Source organism: Eleutherodactylus coqui, chromosome 11, assembly GCF_035609145.1.
Source record: "Eleutherodactylus coqui strain aEleCoq1 chromosome 11, aEleCoq1.hap1, whole genome shotgun sequence".
Taxonomy (NCBI): Eukaryota; Metazoa; Chordata; class Amphibia; order Anura; family Eleutherodactylidae; genus Eleutherodactylus; species Eleutherodactylus coqui.
In genome coordinates, this window is record NC_089847.1 from 14924427 (window position 1) to 14944358 (window position 19932).

General features: G+C 42.4%; 1 protein-coding gene across 4 annotated transcripts in view; it reads right to left on the reverse strand.

Annotated features, from left to right (window-relative positions):
• SLC7A9 (solute carrier family 7 member 9) overlaps positions 1-19201 on the reverse strand; it is a 49714-nt gene extending 30513 nt beyond the window's left edge. Inside the window, exons 1-3 of one of the 4 annotated variants that reach the window (XM_066584191.1) lie at positions 19089-19162; positions 18962-19023; positions 1407-1526 (exon numbers count right to left, since the gene is read on the reverse strand). In XM_066584191.1, coding sequence (XP_066440288.1) covers positions 1407-1505 — 99 coding nt within the window. In that variant the 5' untranslated portion in view covers positions 1506-1526; positions 18962-19023; positions 19089-19162. Of the gene's footprint in view, positions 1-1406; positions 1527-5716; positions 5825-5972; positions 6002-18961; positions 19050-19088 lie in introns of those variants that run through there. The other 3 variants (XM_066584188.1, XM_066584192.1, XM_066584190.1) reach the window with 3 other exon arrangements.
• Positions 19202-19932: the final 731 nt, after the last annotated feature.

Below are 19932 nucleotides of genomic sequence, written 5' to 3' on the forward strand. Positions count from 1 at the left end.
GTAGTTTTTCCTGTTTTTCCGTGAATTCTCCCTGTCATACTCCTGGACTAGTTTACTCTTAAGTTTACGAGTTGTTAAAGTTCAGTTGCCCGTCCGTTTTCAGAGGTGGTGTCTTAAAAAGGTATCCGTGTGAGTGTGAATGAACTCGCCAACTTGGGATTCCCCCATGCACTTTTCTGACCTATTAGAGACCAGGGATCCCCACCGCAGATGAAACAGTGGCATCACAAGTGACAAACGGAGACAAGCTAACTAAGAACTGTGTCCTTCCTTTTTATCAACCTACTTGCAACACTTGTACGTGGCGCGGTTGCCCTCCGAGTGGGAGATGATAGACGTGAGTAAGCCCAGACTCTACCCTGCTGTCTCCTAGGCCGTGGTCCGTTCCTTGATTGTTTTCCTCCCCATTAATCCTAGGTGCTGCACAGTCAAGAGCATCCGAGTACAACACTGGTGCTCCAATTAATGCATCTGAACACACAGCTTGACATCCTTTAGCACAGATGGGCTATAGCACACGACCAGTTCCAACGCCATTGTATCAAAAGAGCGCAAAAACTGTATCACTGAGCAGCGCAAAAACATCTCCTGGTCAGATGGATCCAGATTTCTGTTGCACCGTGCTGATGGGAGTCAGAATTTGGCACAAGCAGCATGAATCGATGACCCCTTCCTGAGCGGCTGGTGGAGGTGCAGTAATGGTGCAGGGAAGGTTTTCTCAGCACACACCAGGTCCTTCGATACTTGCAGATGGATGGACGCTACAACAAACTGCGGCGGTTGTGAAGGCCAAAGGAGGTCAAACACAATACTAGATGGGGGGCTCTAATAAGGTGGCCATTCAGGGCTTATCTCTGGGGTATCTCTAGGGGAAATTAAAGGACCGGAGAGGAAAAAAGAAACTAAAGCTAGATAACTACTTACCCTATAAACATGCATGTCCAGACTGACTGCCATGTAGACCAATGGCCCCACTCATGTCCACATGGCGCAATCAGATGGACATGTTTATATCCAACATGCTGATAATGGCTCTCAGACTAGTGACAGATATTGGTGATGGTTCCGCTGCCCCCCCCCCCCCCCCCATATTAGAAATGACAAACAGTTTATGGTATATATTACGTAAATGATGCATTCCACTTATGTATCACAGAGCTTCAGATGCTCTTAGTGCCTCGGTATTGTGTCAAGGAAACAGAAAAAGTGAATTTAAATGGAAAACTGAATACGTAACTGATGACAATCATCTACCAGCACGGCCCTTCATAAGAAAAAATGAACCTCTGTACTTATGCCGGCAGCTCTGGGTGTGAAGACCCCCACAGTTACTGGAATGGAAGGGTTACAATACTCTTCTGAGCAGCTTCACCCCCTTGGGTGACTGATCACTATGGACAACTTACCTGCTTCTTGAGCTGCATCGTTGAGGACGCCTGACTCTGGATGGACTGGCTGTCTCCATTTTTGACCCCTTTTCGCTTCGTTATGCTGCCCTCGCCCATGGTGCCCACTGATGCTGGTTCCTATATCACACGACAGAGCCATAAATGATCATGAGAAAACAGATAATGGATTGCTACAGTCGTCTCCACGTGCCCCAAGAAAAACAATAAAACAATAAAAACATAATACATTGGCTTTTAAATGCTCTAATTAGGTTGTCATTCTGGTGAGATCACTTTCTAATGGGCAATCAGAGGCTCGTTAGGTTTTAACTCTTTTTATTGTATTGTCCTAGATGCGTGATCGGCATCAGTGTCACCATAAAGATTAGAGTAATCAATGTCCTGTGAATCACCGTGCGGAGAAACATCAGCTTTTCCTTAACGCTACCTCTTTGCCCAATGGACCATCAAGCAGCGCTCATCTCACCAATGGTCTTACATCAATGGTCTTACATGGAGATTGTCCAACATGCTGGCGATTTCTCGTACGTCATTTGTGGCCATCTTGTAAAATTTACTTAGTTCAGGTTGTTATTTAACCCCTTAAGGACCAAGCTGTTTTGTACCTTAAGGACCAGACACTTTTTAGGGATTTTACCCATGTGAGGGTTTTACTGCTCTGTTTTTTTTCCTTTAGCTACCAAAATTATTTTTGCTGCGTTTTTTTTCCCGTGACATACAGGACTATTTTTTTATATTTTTTTATTGGGGGTAAAAAGCTTTAAAAAAAATCGTTTTTTTAACATTTATAATTTTTTTAAAAATAATTTTTATATTTACACTAAAATGAAGTATGGGAATGGGTTCCTCTATTTGTTTTGGACGTTTTGATATATAGTATGTATGGTTTTGGTTTATAGGACGCATACGGCAACAGTTTTTGTTGGCGTCTGCTTTGTGTTATTCTCTTTCTTATATGTGTATTGTTGTTTTATTCTGTTATTTTGTTTTACTTATTTATGTAATCGTGTTTTTTACTATCTGTGCCCCCCATGACGTCATACAAGACCTCTGGGGGACATTCACATATTTTTTTTCCTTTATTTGACACTTTCCCACTGTAGCTAGGGCGTCCATAGGAGCCCTAGTTACAGGGGAAAGCAACCCCTGTGGTGACATTAATCATCTGCAGAGCTGCCAGGGTCTAGTCTGACCCTCCAGCTCTGCAGTAGCAGGGAATCCCAGGAGGTCACATGACCCCCTAAGGCTCCCGTAGTGAAAGTACATGTTACTTTCACTTTCCCGACAGAGTGCTCATTGAGCACTGTATATCGGGGAAGCAGAAGGCAGGAAGGGTTAAAAACCCCTCCTGCCTTCTGCTCTGGGTTATCAGCTGTCACTAACAGCTGATAACCCATTCCTGCCTCTGACTGATTGCAGAGCAGGAGACTTAGAGCACCGCCGTAATTTTACTATCGGCAGTGCTCTAAGCCCAGGGTCAGCCGCCGTAAATGTACGGTGGCTGGTCCTAAACGGGTTAATAACAATTTGCCATATGAACATGTTGGACCCCCATGGACGGTCAATCAGAAATCAGACGCAATAGGGAAAAGTGCCCGTATGCACACATACCCCCTCCAGGACATAAGGATTCTGCAGCACCTCGTCATCAGGAAACAGAAAGTGATGAGTAACGTGAGATGTTCAGACGTCGTCATCAGATAATATAGATGCTCTTTTTACTAATTAATGGGGTCATCAAGGCCCCTCAAAAATAAGGAAGCCTTCTCAGGACGGTGGAAAAGCCTAAAAGAAGTCATACTTCACCCTATTCTCTGCCGCACCATTTAGTTGATTCCCAGTCCCCCGCTGCTCCCATTTTTTGCTCCCGTCTCGCTGGTTTCTGATCCCCGGCTGTTCTCTGTTTCCCACTATAGCGATGACAACATCGACACAATGTCCACAATAATCACAGTTGTCAGCAGCACTCATCAAACATCCAGAAAACTTTGGAAGAGCGATCTTCAATGCACGCCCCACAATGGGTGGGATCCAAACCCCAAACTTAAGAATTGTGCAAGGAGATGAAGGGCAGCAGAAAATATTGGTGCAAATAAGAAATACATCCACTAAGGTTGTATTTTTATTTCTTCAAAGACATACAGAACGACGTTTCGACTACTCTCTGTAGTCTTTGTCAAGCTTGACACAATGTGTGACTACTGCAGCCAATGACTGTCTCACTCCGGCCTGTGATTAGCTGCAGTTGTCATGTGTCCGGTTTTTTCGGAGAGCAGCGGTCTACCCTGTAAAGGGCAAACAGAGCAGCCGAGGTGAATTTGACTAATAGGCTGAACACTGCTAAACTCCCTTCCACCTCCCTTCTCCAGCAGTTCCCATAGGAGTCTATGAGAGCTGCCGCCGTATTCCGGCCAGAAGATAGTTCTTGAACTATCTTTCCTGGCCAGCGTAAAAACGCCTGACTGGAATGAGTACCGTATGCGCTATCTTGGCCAGCTTAGCGCTTTTACGCCGCGGGAATACGCCAATCTGAAGTGATGCATTGTAAACCAATGCATCAGATGGGCAGCGTATATCGGCCGGCCGTGAAAGCGCGTCTGATATACGCTCGTGTGAAAGAGCCCTTAAGATGGTTTTACATGGGACGACGATCTACAGTTGTCCCAAAAACTTTCACTACTATGTTATCACATTGGACTGATAATCGCTCACTGGATGGAGGTAGAGTACGCCTGCGGTCTCTTCTGGCGGCTCGCCTCTATTCAGGGTAAACAGGCAGTTATTCATAGATGAACGACTGCCTGTTTACAAATGCTGATTATGGTTTGTGCATAAAACAAACGACAATTGATACGTGAACAAACTATTGTTCGTTGGTCAACCGTTGGCCGCGTTTATGCGTTGGCTTACGGCGCCCACTGGTGATGACATCACCCTTTTCAACAATAAGCACTTACAATAATGTGATCACCTAAGATTGGTGGGATTTCTGTTGATTGTAGACATAGGATAGTTGCTGGTAAACTTGCAGTCGGGGTCCTTTTTCACAGAGCAATTAATCAGAATGAGCGAATAATACCACTGGATGGTTCTCATTTGCGTAACAGAATAAGCCGGTGGCGTCATCATCAGCTCGTTTGCGTAACGTGTTTAGACTGCATAGTTCTTCTTGAGAATCGTGACGTTCTCGCTCAATCATCGTTCCTTGTTTCACATTCCTATGTGAACCATAGGTGTTTAATCTGCTGACAAGTGAACGAGCCGACTGAAACTGAAGGACGAACGAGGACCGCACGATTCTCATTAGTCATTGGCTGCGTTTAAACTAAACAATTATCATTCAGTTTCACTCGCTTGAACGATATTCCGAACCATAATTGTTCAGTCTTCTGCTTTCAAATCACATCAAATGATCCTTTATCAGGGAAGTCTGGAAACAGTCAAATGATGAATGATGATTTTTATGCAGGCAGAACATGAATGACAAATGATTGTTTTACCTTTCATCATTTGCTCTATTTACACTGAACGATTATCCTTCATTTTCACGATTCAATGATTACTTGAAAACTAATAATTGCGTGTAAAAGGGCCCTAATGCAGTAGGGTCGGGGTTGATGCTCAGCTGCCGATCACCACCGTCATGGCTTATCTCATGAGGAAGTAATGGGTAGAACATAAAATCCATCTTGTCACGTTTCCCCTGATCGCCATAGACATTAGGGTTTCAAGTGACTCTGGCTAATAGATAGGCTGCTAAAAGGGGACCCCCCTCTGATGTCCGTAATGGGCAGCTCGCCCAAACCATCTGTCTAAGCCGCCTAATTATACACACGGAGTTGGCGATAGACTAGAAGAACCTTCTCCATAATGGAGTCTCCATTCTAATAACTTGCAGGTCAAATAATGATCCAACCGGAGGGGTATAATAATGGTGACCGCCGGCACGTGGAGACAATTCCCGCAATCCAACATTATTGAATCCCTTGTAGCGAAGATCATTATATGTAAATCCGGAGCAGATTACTGAACAGGTTCACACATCCCAGATTTCCCAACGTTTCTAATGCGCCAAAATAAAGTTTAATACTGTAGATACAATTTCTACATTTGCTGTAGACACAATCCCAGTTGGCCTCCATGAGCGGGATAACAAGATGGCGTCATGGTGGATGGAGCGAGGTCAGTATACAAATTATTATATGCCGTAAATACAATGTATAACCCCAATAGAAGTCAAAGTAGAAAGACTGAACCGCCAAAAGTCAATGTCCATGATGACTGATTCCAAGAAGGAATGACCTTACCTGTGAAGAGCTCAGGATACCAGCGGTGGAGTGGATGCCGAGTGTCGTCTGGAGTCTTATAAGATGCAGGTAAAGTTCACAAACACTTTTTCCAATCCGGAGAAAGAGCTGAGGAACGGCGGCCAGAGGTCATTGTCAGTAATTATTAAACATGCCCTAATTATTGCAGAGCGTTGTAAAAGGGGAGTGCGGAGCCGAACGCTGCTGCTTGCACAACACTTGGCTTAACATCTAGCAACACATTACATCTGCTTACAATGTGCATCACTGTACTGCGCCGGGCAATCAGAGAGTCCCGTATACAATGGCCGGCCGCATACAAAGTCTTGTTGTTCTGTGAAGCCTACTCACGGCAGTACTTTGGAACTCATTAAGGGCGTGTAACAGCGACTGCCCATTTATGAATACTTGGAATAAAGCTGTGGGATTCAGGCTGGATTCACACGGTCGTATTTGCACACGCAATACGCAAATGTCAGTATTACATCCCTTACTCTGAATACATGGTCATATACTGCAGCAGTATATACTGAGTAGGCACTTAGTTGGAGCCCCCCTCCATCTAGTAGCGCTTGGACCTCCTTTGGCTTTGCAATTCATCATGGCGTAGATTCCACTAGCTAATGGTTAAATATATTTCTGCAGGAATATTGGCCCCTGCGGTCAGGAGGCTTTTTGTAATTCCCAAAAATTAGACGTCGGTACCTACATGTTGACAGGGAGGGTCAATTCATTCATGCTGCTTGGGCCAAATTCTGCTACAGAAATCTGTATCCATCTGACGAGGCGATGTCTTTCCGCTATTCAATGATCACAGTTTTGTGCTAGTTTGCCCCCTAGAGTCTTGCCTTTCTGTTGCTCCTAGACAATGATGCTGGAACTGGTCATCTGCTGTTATAGTCCATCTGGAATGACGAGTTGTGTGTTTGGACATGTTAGTTGGAGCACCAGCGATGTTTTTGGCTGCTCCTGACTTTGCAGCCTGTTTCTCAGAATGATTCCCGACATCCTCCTCTGACCCCTTTTGGTGGTCAATTGTTTCAATTCCCTTGGGCTGGATGTAGTTCCTCCATCACGCCATTTCTGGTATACTCTCCACAGCGCTGCACAAGAAATCCTCAAGTGCTTGGCAGTGGAATGACTGAATGATCCAGCAGGAACCTTCTGACTGCTAGCCCAGTCAGGGAGAGACTGAGAATCAACCGCAGTTCAGCTCAGTCTCCAGCCAGGCCAAATAGCCCAAGCAATTATCCCCAGGTGCGACCAAGCACATCACACCAAATAGCACACACACTGAGCCAGAAGATGCATTCCAAAACCAGCATCGGACTATCAGCAAGGCGGCAATCCCAAAACCACCAAAACAGTTTCTCCCCTTTCAGGAGGGGCTCCAGGACCCTTAGGACCAGGTCAATTCGGATTTAGTCTGTGAAAATGTTTCACAAGTCAATCCGCATGGACATCTGCCGCCGGTACCCATGTCCGCTCCTCAGGACCATAGCCACGCCAATAGACTAAATACTGTAGTGCTCTACTAACCAGACGAGAGTCCACTATACGACTTAACCCAAAATGAATATCCCCATCAACCATAACCGGGGCTATCGGAGGTGAACCATTACCTGAGTCAACAAACTTCTTTAACAGAGACTTATGAAACACATTATTTATTCTCATTGAACTAGGAATCTCCAAACAAAAAAAACCCACCAACGATCCAACAGGAACCTTCTGACTGCTAGCCCAGTCAGGGAGAGCCTGAGAATCAACCGCAGTTCAGCTCAGTCTCCAGCCAGGTTAAATAGCCAGGCTAATAACCCACAGGTGCTACTGAGCACGTCACACCAAATAGCACACCCACTGAGCCAGAAGATGTAGAAACACCTCCAAAACTAGCATAGGACTATCAGCAAGGCGTCAATCCCAGAACCGCGGCAACAAAATCCTGTCCCTGACTAGTCTAGCACCGATGACCGGGCCTCATTGGAAGTCGCTCAGATTTGCTGGATGTTCTCATCTAATGTGGATTCACACTGAAACGGATCCAAGTAAAACTTGTCATGTGATTTTATGCTGCACGCCGGGGTCACGGGGGGGATTTCCACGCAGGTAAGCTGTAGAACAGGGGTCCCCAACTCCAGTTCCCAGGGACCACCAACAGGTCATGTTTTCAAGATATCCTCTTCTAGTAAGTCTGAGGCACCGACAATAATTACATCACCTGTGCAACACTGAGGAAATCCTGAAAACATGACCTGTTGGTGGTCCCTGAGGACTGGAGTTGGGGAACATTGCTGTAGAAAATGTAAGGGCTTTGCGAAAAGGATACAAGAGGTGATGTGGACAAAAAAAAAATACATCCAAGAATATCCATTCGCTTATAAAAACAGGCTCAAGTGCCCGTGTGTCTGGGTAACAGATGCCATGACCCATGATATATTGTATCACGCACACTTCCCCGATCCGCTTCATTCCTCCCAGATGGTAACACCTTGTTTTGGGCGACAACGTTAAAGTTAATAACTTATTAGCAAATGCCAAACTTCTGAAGGTAATGATGGGTGAGCTGGCAGTGCCGCTCGTCAGGTCACCCTGGTGACTGCAACACGTAATGGAACAGTAATCACATATACAATGTGTAATAATGAGCAGTCTACGTTAATAGATCCCATAACACAAGGTCTACCGTATCTTCATGACAATCCTGCTGTCTCATTCTGCGATCATGCTCGGCTTGGTTTTTACCTTGGAACATTACCTAAGTAATACAGGGTGGTGCAGAAGTGGTCCTATCAGTCTTAATGCAATGCAACCACAAAACCAGTCAATGATATAAATTGTAACAAAGAGAAATTAAACATTCAGAAAGTTCATCTGGTGTCTGTTTTTGACATAACGATCAACCATCGCACCCTCATGATCGATCAAGCCTGGAGACGATAACATGGTTGCAGGCAGGGGTGTAGCTAAAGGCTCATGAGACCTCTCTTAATCCTTTAATGCAGAAGCGTAACTTGAAGCTCCTGGGCCCCAATGCAAAACCTGTAACAGGGCCCCCAACTATAATGCTTTATTCATTTTACTGGGGTCCCTTTATGGAGAAGAGAGGCCTTATGGGCCCCCTAAGGCTCCTGGACCCGGATGCAACCGCGACCCTTATAGTTATGCCATGGTTGCAGGCATCCATACACACCTGAACTGGACTATAATTGAATTCCTCAGTTGTACCAAACTTCAGTTTGTTGACTGTTGATATGGGAATGTTCAGTGGCCCAGAGTTAGGGCCCCACAGCACTTGTTTGGCTACCTCATGTAAATTGTCTGTGTGTGTACATCCGTGTCATTGATTGTGATGGAGTTGTGTTTATTGGACAGCCCAGGTTGCTAAAAGGTCATTGTCTGGGGTCGGTGTCAACAAACTTCTATGTGTCTGTGTCCCTGTTACCCTAATCTGCTCTGTGTCTTGTCAGTTGACCCTGTCTGAGTAAGGATTGGTTAGGGGATGGAGTTAGGTTAAGCTAAAAGTGAAGTGTGAATGTAGTCGGAGTGGAAGAACGCAGGAGAGCAGACTTAGGTTTAGACCAGCCGGTCTGAGCCAAGCACAAGTCGAGCTCAGCCTAATTTAAGGTTGCAACCCCTCTAGGGAGAGAGTGGGATGCAAGTAATGAAGACATCCAACGGAGAGTCTTTTTCCTCCCTGTATAAGTGGCAATACAAGTCAAGGCGGACCCTGTCGAATCTGGAAGGAAGGCCTAAGAACTGTGAGTGTATGTTGTCCCGGCTAGGTCAGAAGTCAGTGTGTCTAAGAGAAAGACAGACCATTTGCTCCTTTCAGCTCTTCACAAATACCTACTTGGAACAACCCCCAGATAATGGAGACTGGCGGGCTCATCTTCCCCATGAAAGAAAGGGAGTTAAGGAATCAGCGTGTGTTACTTTTGTTGTTAAGGAAATGGCAACGTGTGAACTGTTTGCTAATCCTATAAGCGCTGAGTAAACCATGTGCCTCTAGTTTCTTCCAAGCTTTTGTATCTGGACTCATTATTTCATCGTTGCATCGTATGCTGTGGCACTGGCGGCACATAGAACCTTTGCTACTGTGGTTAACGACCAACTTTGTATGAGCCGTTTGCTGCATGGGTCTCTGTTCTAGGCAGCATGGTACCACCGTGACCAGGCCTGAGCCAACACAAAGCACTCAGGTTACTGCTGCCGATTTGAGCTCATTGCAGATGTGCGTACAATTTATCTTTAAGATAGCCCCAAAGGAAAAAGTCAGGTGGGGTAAGATCCTGTGAGCGAGCCGGCCAGTCCAACTGCTTCATATCTGCCTGTCCAACACTCTGGAAATGTCTTGTCTAACCAGTCATGAACACCGAGGGCATAATAAGTTGGGACCCATTGTTAAAAATTTCCCAGTCCTAGATAAACAGAAAAAAAAGAGCTGGCCTATCAATTTTGGTAGGCTGTACCCTATAGTAGTCCCATCTTTTAGCCCCTCCTTTTCCTGCTGATTGGTTCAGGGAGTGCAGTAGTTAATTTAGTTGTTAAGCATTTGTTCCATAGTAGAATAACTCCATATTAAGGCGCTGTACACTAAACCATATGACAGTACACAGGGTGCCTATAGCTCCATAGTGCACAACAGGGTTTTTTGTGTGCTTCTGTACAACCTGCTGTACATAGCTCTGCAGCAGCATGGTTTAGGTATGGGTGTGGGTACAGAAACAGATAGGGGGGGACCCCAGCTCACCTTTTGCATCAGGGCCCTGAGCCTTTACGTACGCCCCTGGCTCTGCTAATGGGCCTCCCAGTTCGGGGTGGGGCTTTCTAGTGGTGTATTGGGACACAAGGAAGTGAAGATCACAAATTCTACTAGGAAGGGGTTGTCCTTCCTCAGTTAATATTATATATTGGCTTTGCCACATTCATCATACCTTAATTAGTTCCTTCTTTTCCTGTGTGATTTGCAGCCAAGCTCTGGGTTATCCAGGGATTTATGAGCAAATATGCTTTCAGTTTTTGGCAATTTGCAAAAGAACATATGCCTCATCCACCATGTAGGGTATATACCAAAGGAAGAAGGTGGCATTTGCAGAGCCAAAATGAGAGATAAGAACATACAGTACAATAAATTCATCAAGTCCACAATGAACTTTGAGATGTTACAAAAGGGAACTCATTGGAGCACACGGGCACAGCTGTGTAATAATTTTTCATTGCACATGGCACTAAACACACAAGAATTTGCCAACATTTCTATAGCTTGAATTGCTTCTCCTTGTGTAGAGCGCCAAGTAGGCGGGACGAGCCTTATAGGCCAAGCAATACTCCCTTGGAAATTTGGTATGCAAATTGGAAATGGTCTCCGCAGTGCCACCTATTGGATGGTAGCTTCCTTGTAAGTCAATATCGAATCTTCTAAGAGACATGAGAAATTGTACTTTTCTCAACCCATTACATTGCCCTCTCACCCAGCCAACCAAAACCCTATGAGGGGCAAGAACCCCAAAACAGCTGTCTGCACATGATTATCATTTCCTTATGGAGAAGACTCTGGTTTGGCTTATGTCCTCAGTCTTGTTACAAAGTCTGTTAGAAGTTCAAACATTAATGTAACTTGTACGGAAGCAACCTTCCAATAGGTGGCACTACAGAGGCATTTTACTATCGCAATGTTTATAGCTACGCTCTTTCTAAAAAAAAAAAAAATCCCGCCTTAAATGGAGTTGTGTTTTGCTGCTAAATTCGACTTGCAGTATATGCAGATATACAAATGATGAGAGTTGTGGTGATTAGATGAACGGTCTTGTCATCGGAGGCCCTAACAGTAGTCCCACCCTTGGCCTATAAAAGCCCCTCGGAGGCTCCTTGTGTGTAGTGATCTCTTCTTCTGCTTGTGTGGAGCATGTTGACCACTAGACACCTCTACAACGCAGAGAAGAGGTTTCACCCCATTACCAGAGTCTGAGAGGGGCGCATTATTGGGATGTGAGAAGCTGGATGGTCGTATCGATGAATTGTCCCCCACCGGGCCGTTCTGACCAGACTGTTAGGAGGTGTTGGGACCAGTGGATGTGTGAGGGCACACAAGGTGACCAGGCTCAGGACGTCCGGCGGACCACCAGTAGAGAGGAGTGTCTGACCACACTGTTAGGAGCTGTTGGGACCAGTGGATGTGTGAGGGCACACAAGGTGACCGGGCTCGGGACGCCCTCGACATACCACCAGTAGAGAGGAGTGTCTGATCGTCCAGCAAGAATAAGCAACTCCAACCATTTTGTTGTCTGTAACCCAGAGACAGGTGGCGCCAGCGTTACACCCCTGTGTCTCTTGAAACTATTTTCAGGCACTTGGCTGAAGAACACTTGGTCTCAGGGCCCCCATTATATGTACGACCTTTGACACTCACACACCGTCGCCTCTGTTTGCAGTGGTGTCATGCACTACGTAACCTCAGGGTGAGCGCCTCAATCCTGCCTTTGCTGTGGAGCGGCACACTGCCCCTTGCTGGTGTGATGGTCTTGGGGCCATCGTATACAACCGTCGGTCACCCCTAGTAGTCATACGAGGGACAATGACAGCTCAGCCATATGTTCAGGACATCCTGAAGCCACATGTGTTCCTTTCATGGCGGCTTCCAAAAGACAGCAGGATAATGCTCGGCCGCACACAAAAGGGGGTCATAGGAATGTCCCCACAACATTGTCACACTTCCGTGGCCGCCCGGTCATCAGATTTACCGCCCATAGAACATATATGAGACCATCTGAGGCACCAACTTTGACAGCCTATGAGTCTGAATGATCTAGAGGCTCAGTTATTTCCAATGTGAAGGGATATACTGCAGGATACCATACAGAACCTGTATTCCTCCATGCCACTGTATAACATCTTATATCCAAGCTAGAGGCAGCCTAAAAGGGTGTTAGAGCCTCCATGCCCGCCCATATCACATCTTGTATCCAAGCTAGAGGCGGTACAACAGTATACCAGAGCCTTCATGTCCCCCCGTATCGCATCTTGTATCCAAGCTAGAGGTGGTACAACAGGATACTAGAGCCTCCATGCCCGCTTGTATCACATCTTGTATCCGAACTAGAGGCATCTAACAGGGTACTAGAGCCTTCATGCTTGTCTGTATCACATTTTATATCCAAGCTAGAAGTTGTACAACAGGGTACAAGAGCCTCCATGACCGCCCATATCACATCTTGTATGCAAGCTAGAGGCTGTACAACAGGGTACAAGAGCCTCCATGCCCCCCGTATCACATCTTGTATCCAAGCTAGAGGTGGTGCAACAGGGTGCTAGAGTCTCCATGCCCCCATATCCCATTGTGTCCAAGCTAGAGGCAGTACAACAGGGTACTAGAGCCTCCATGCCCACTCGTATGACATCTTGTATCAAAGCTAAAGGCGGTACAACAGGGTACTAGAGCCTCCCTTCAAGAGGTGAGTTTTCCACGATAAATAGTCCTTTTCCTCTCATATTGTGATCACATTAACGTTACAATCACACTGAGATCTTTTTATTCGATTCCAACAACTTCTCGCAGGGAAGGGATTGTTTTTGACAATGAGTGTATATACAGCTCCATTAAATTACGCAGACATGATATGAAGGACGCGTTCTATCATTCTTGCACTTACCATGTACACTTTGACAACTGAAATTACTGGGTTACGTATAAACCAGCTGAACACAAGTCATTTCTGCTACCACTGCTAAATGCATCACTTCAGATAATGAACAACCTTAGAGCATCTCCGCTCACTGAGTGCAGCCATTATATCCAGAATGAATTTTCGTACTAGTAATTACAGTAAAAATAAGCTTTAAAAATAATTCATTATATTAAAAGGGGAGCTGGGCTTCTGACAACATACAGATAGATCAATCAGTAATATATACCTTGAAAGATACAACTTCAGCTTCCCTAGTAACCCCACATAAGAACACATTGCATTATGTACTGAGTCAGTGATAGGAAGTTGTATCTGATGCCTCTCTTTGCTATACATACTTGCAAAAAAATGAACCCTGTCTTCAATAGACAGGAGTAAAACTAAAAAAAATAAGTGCAGTGTGTACATAAAAATTAAACTTCTACAGAAAAACTAATGCATAGAAAATGATATAACTGCTATAATACTGCCCCCTATGTACAAGAATACAACTACTATAAAACTGCCCCCTATGTACAAGAATATAACTACTATAATACTGCCCCTATGTACAAGAATATAACTACTATAATACTGCCCCTATGTACAAGAATATAACTACTATAATACTGCTCCTATGTACAAGAATATAACTACTATAATACTGCCCCCCTATGTACAAGAATATAACTACTATAAAACTGCCCCCTATGTACAAGAATATAACTACTATAATACTGCCCCCTATGTACAATATAACTACTATAATACTGCCCCCTATGTACAAGAATGTAACTACTATAATACTACCCCCATGTACAAGAATGTAACTACTGTAATACTGCCCCCTACGTACAAGAATATAACTACTATAATACTGCCCCCTACGTACAAGAATATAACTACTATAATACTGCCCCCTACGTACCAGAATATAACTACTATAATACTGCCCCCTACGTACAAGAATATAACTACTATAATACTGCCCCTTATGTACAAGAATACAACTACTATAATACTGCCCCCTATGTACAAGAATACAACTACTATAATACTGTCCCCTATGTACAAGAATACAACTACTATAATACTGCCCCCTACGTACAAGAATATAACTACTATAATACTGTCCCCTAAGTACAAGAATATAACTACTATAATACTGCCCCCTATGTACAAGAATACAACTACTATAATACTGCCCCCTACGTACAAGAATATAACTACTATAATACTGCCCCCTACCTACAAGAATATAACTACTATAATACTGCCCCCTACGTACAAGAATATAACTACTATAATACTGCCCCCTATGTACAATATAACTACTATAATACTGCCCCCTATGTACAATATAACTACTATAATACTGCCCCCTATGTACAAGAATGTACCTACTATAATACTACCCCCATGTACAAGAATGTAACTACTGTAATACTGCCCCCTATGTACAAGAATATAACTACTATAATACTGCCCCCTACGTACAAGAATATAACTACTATAATACTGCCCCCTACATACAAGAATATAACTACTATAATACTGCCCCCTATGTACAAGAATATAACTACTATAATACTGCCCCCTACGTAGAAGAATATAACTACTATAATACTGCCCCCTATGTACAAGAATATAACTACTATAATACTGTCCCCTATGTACAAGAATATAACTACTATAATACTACCCCCTACGTACAAGAATATAACTACTATAATACTACCCCCTACGTACAAGAATATAACTACTATAATACTGCCCCCTACGTACAAGAATACAACTACTATAATACTGCCCCCTATGTACAAGAATATAACTACTATAATACTGCCCCTATGTACAAGAATATAACTACTATAATACTACCCGCTATGTACAAGAATATAAGTACTATAATACTGCCCCCTATGTACAATATAACTACTATAATACTGCCCCCTATGTACAAGAATGTAACTACTATAATACTACCCCCATGTACAAGAATGTAACTACTGTAATACTGCCCCCTATGTACAAGAATATAACTACTATAATACTGCCCCCTACGTACAAGAATATAACTACTATAATACTGCCCCCTATGTACAAGAATATAACTACTATAATACTGCCCCCTATGTACAAGAATATAACTACTATAATACTGCCCCCTACGTACAAGAATATAACTACTATAAAACTGCCCCCTATGTACAAGAATACAACTACTATAATACTGTCCCCTATGTACAAGAATACAACTGCTATAATACTGCCCCCTATGTACAAGAATATAACTACTATAATACTGTCCCCTAAGTACAAGAATATAACTACTATAATACTGCCCCCTACGTTCAAGAATATAACTACTATAATACTGCCCCCTACCTACAAGAATATAACTACTATAATACTGCCCCCTATGTACAAGAATATAACTACTATAATACTGCCCCCTACGTACAAGAATATAACTACTATAATACTGCCCCCTATGTACAAGAATATAACTACTATAATACTGCCCCTATGTACAAGAATATAACTACTATAATACTGCCCCCTATGTACAAGAATATAACTACTATAATACTGCCCCCTATGTACAAGAATATAACTACTATAATACTGCCCCCTTTGTACAAGAATATAACTACTATAATACTGCCCTCTATGTACAAGAATATAGCTACTATAATACTGCCCTCTATGTACAAGAATACAACTACTATAATACTGCCCCCTATGTACAAGAATATAACTACTATAATACTGCCCCTATGTACAAGAATATAACTACCGGTACTATAATACTGCCCCCTATGTACAAGAATATAACTACTATAATACTGCCCCTTATGTACAAGAATATAACTACTATAATACTACCCCCTATGTACAAGAATATAACTGCTATAATACTGCCCCCTACGTTCAAGAATATAACTACTATAATACTGCCCCCTACCTACAAGAATATAACTACTATAATACTGCCCCCTATGTACAAGAATATAACTACTATAATACTGCCCCCTACGTACAAGAATATAACTACTATAATACTGCACCCTATGTACAAGAATATAACTACTATAATACTGCCCCTATGTACAAGAATATAACTACTATAATACTGCCCCCTATGTACAAGAATATAACTACTATAATACTGCCCCCTTTGTACAAGAATATAACTACTATAATACTGCCCTCTATGTACAAGAATATAGCTACTATAATACTGCCCTCTATGTACAAGAATACAACTACTATAATACTGCCCCCTATGTACAAGAATATAACTACTATAATACTGCCCCTATGTACAAGAATATAACTACCGGTACTATAATACTGCCCCCTATGTACAAGAATATAACTACTATAATACTGCCCCCTATGTACAAGAATATAACTACTATAATACTGCCCCCTATGTACAAGAATATAACTACTATAATACTGCCCCCTTTGTACAAGAATATAACTACTATAATACTGCCCTCTATGTACAAGAATATAACTACTATAATACTGCCCTCTATGTACAAGAATACAACTACTATAATACTGCCCCCTATGTACAAGAATATAACTACTATAATACTGCCCCTATGTACAAGAATATAACTACCGGTACTATAATACTGCCCCCTATGTACAAGAATATAACTACTATAATACTGCCCCTTATGTACAAGAATATAACTACTATAATACTACCCCCTATGTACAAGAATATAACTGCTATAATACTGCCCCTATGTACAGGAAATAACTACTATAATACTGCTTCCTATGTACAAGAATATAACTACTATAATACTGCCCCCTATGTACAAGAATTTAACTACTATAATACTGCCTCCTATGTACAAGAATATAACTACTATAATACTGCTCCCTATGTACAAGAATATAACTACTATAATACTGCTTCCTATGTACAAGAATATAACTACTATAATACTGCCCCCTATGTACAAGAATATAACTACTATAATACTGCTCCCTATGTACAAGAATATAACTACTATAATACTGCTTCCTATGTACAAGAATATAACTACTATAATACTGCTCCCTATGTACAAGAATTTAACTACTATAATACTGCCTCCTATGTACAAGAATATAACTACTATAATACTGCTCCCTATGTACAAGAATATAACTACTATAATACTGCTTCCTATGTACAAGAATATAACTACTATAATACTGCCCTCTATGTACAAGAATACAACTACTATAATACTGCCCCCTATGTACAAGAATATAACTACTATAATACTGCCCCTATGTACAAGAATATAACTACCGGTACTATAATACTGCCCCCTATGTACAAGAATATAACTACTATAATACTGCCCCTTATGTACAAGAATATAACTTCTATAATACTACCCCCTATGTACAAGAATATAACTGCTATAATACTGCCCCTATGTACAGGAAATAACTACTATAATACTGCTTCCTATGTACAAGAATATAACTACTATAATACTGCCCCCTATGTACAAGAATTTAACTACTATAATACTGCCTCCTATGTACAAGAATATAACTACTATAATACTGCTCCCTATGTACAAGAATATAACTTCTATAATACTGGCCCTATGTACAAGAATATAACTACTATAACACTGCTCCCTATGTACAAGAATATAACTACTATAATACTGCTTCCTATGTACAAGAATATAACTACTATAATACTGCCCCCTATGTACAAGAATATAACTACTATAATACTGGCCCTATGTACAAGAATATAACTACTATAACACTGCTCCCTATGTACAAGAATATAACTACTATAATACTGCTTCCTATGTACAAGAATATAACTACTATAATACTGCCCCCTATGTACAAGAATATAACTACTATAACACTGCTCCCTATGTACAAGAATATAACTACTATAACACTGCTCCCTATGTACAAGAATATAACTACTATAATACTGCTTCCTATGTACAAGAATATAACTACTATAATACTGCCCCCTATGTACAAGAATATAACTACTATAATACTGGCCCTATGTACAAGAATATAACTACTATAACACTGCTCCCTATGTACAAGAATATAACTACTATAATACTGCTTCCTATGTACAAGAATATAACTACTATAATACTGCCCCCTATGTACAAGAATATAACTACTATAACACTGCTCCCTATGTACAAGAATATAACTACTATAATACTGCTTCCTATGTACAAGAATATAACTACTATAATACTGCCCCTATGTACAAAACTAACTGCAAAAAGTCTAGTGAAGAAGTTAAGTTCAGGTAATGAGAAAGTGCTGTATATTATTGCAGTCGTGCAGCACTGGATACGTGAGTTTGCAGGGGGCTGTAGGTCCTTCAGGTTGTGCTAGCAGCAATTTTTATTCTTTTTAAGAAAAAAATCTAAGTCTTTCTGCGATGTTTCGTGATGAGTAGGTGGACTCCTCCTGGCACTCACTTCCCGTGACAATCTATAATCTGACCTAATGGCCTCTTCACACATTTCCATCCGTTGCTACACAATCAAACAATTAGTACCTGGAAAAAACTAGAATGGCGTTCAGCCCTCTGACCCGCTCGTCTTGCAGCTTTGCACTTTTCTGCAGAAAGAGCCTATGTATTACAGATCTATTACAATCATAAGGGGTACCAGTAATAATCTTACTGAAAGGAGGAGGAGAATCGGAGGAATTCCGATCTGCAGATGTTAACGGTGCGGGATCCCGGACAATGACCCTCTGTTACAGCCGGCTTCACATTTCACATCAGGTGTAATTATTTCCACCGATTCCTGAGTGCTGGGAAGCTCCATTGTGCATTATAGGAAATCAGGAGCTGGTCCTGCAGGTGAAAATTAATTACTGGATAATAAGGGTTGTGCCTAAGGCAAATCCAACGTGTTGTTTGGTAATGCAGCCCAAAGCGGGTGATAAACCATAGCGAAGGCTAAATACTGGCACAAGACCAACGGAAGACAAGTACCGTGAGGGAAAGGTGAAAAGAACTTTGAAGAGAAAGTTCAAGAGAGCGTAAAAAGATTAACATCGTTGATCAACAATTAAATTTTGTCATCTGTCGACCGGATAGATGATAAGAGTTTGATTAGTGGGGTCTCAAAGCTGAGACCTCCACCGATCCTGAGAACAAGGGTCCCGTGTTTCCTTCTTTTCGTTACTGCGGGCTCACTGCACACACCATCACTGACCTAGAGAGTGAATGGAGTGTTGGTCGAGCATGTGCAGTGCGGCTCCATTCATTTCAGTCGGGCTGAGGGAAATGGAGTACAAGCGCTTAACTATCTCTGGTAGTTCCACTGAAGATGAATGGAACACCTCCATTCAATCTGCTGGGGAAAGGGGGTGCAGTAATCCCGCAGTGAGGAGAAGAAGGACTTGGGATCCCCGTTCTCAGCAGTGAGACCCCCACAGATCAGATTTTTATCACCTATCCTGTGGATAGATGATAAAAGTCATTCTTAGACTTAGATAGATGATAAAAGTCATCCCCTT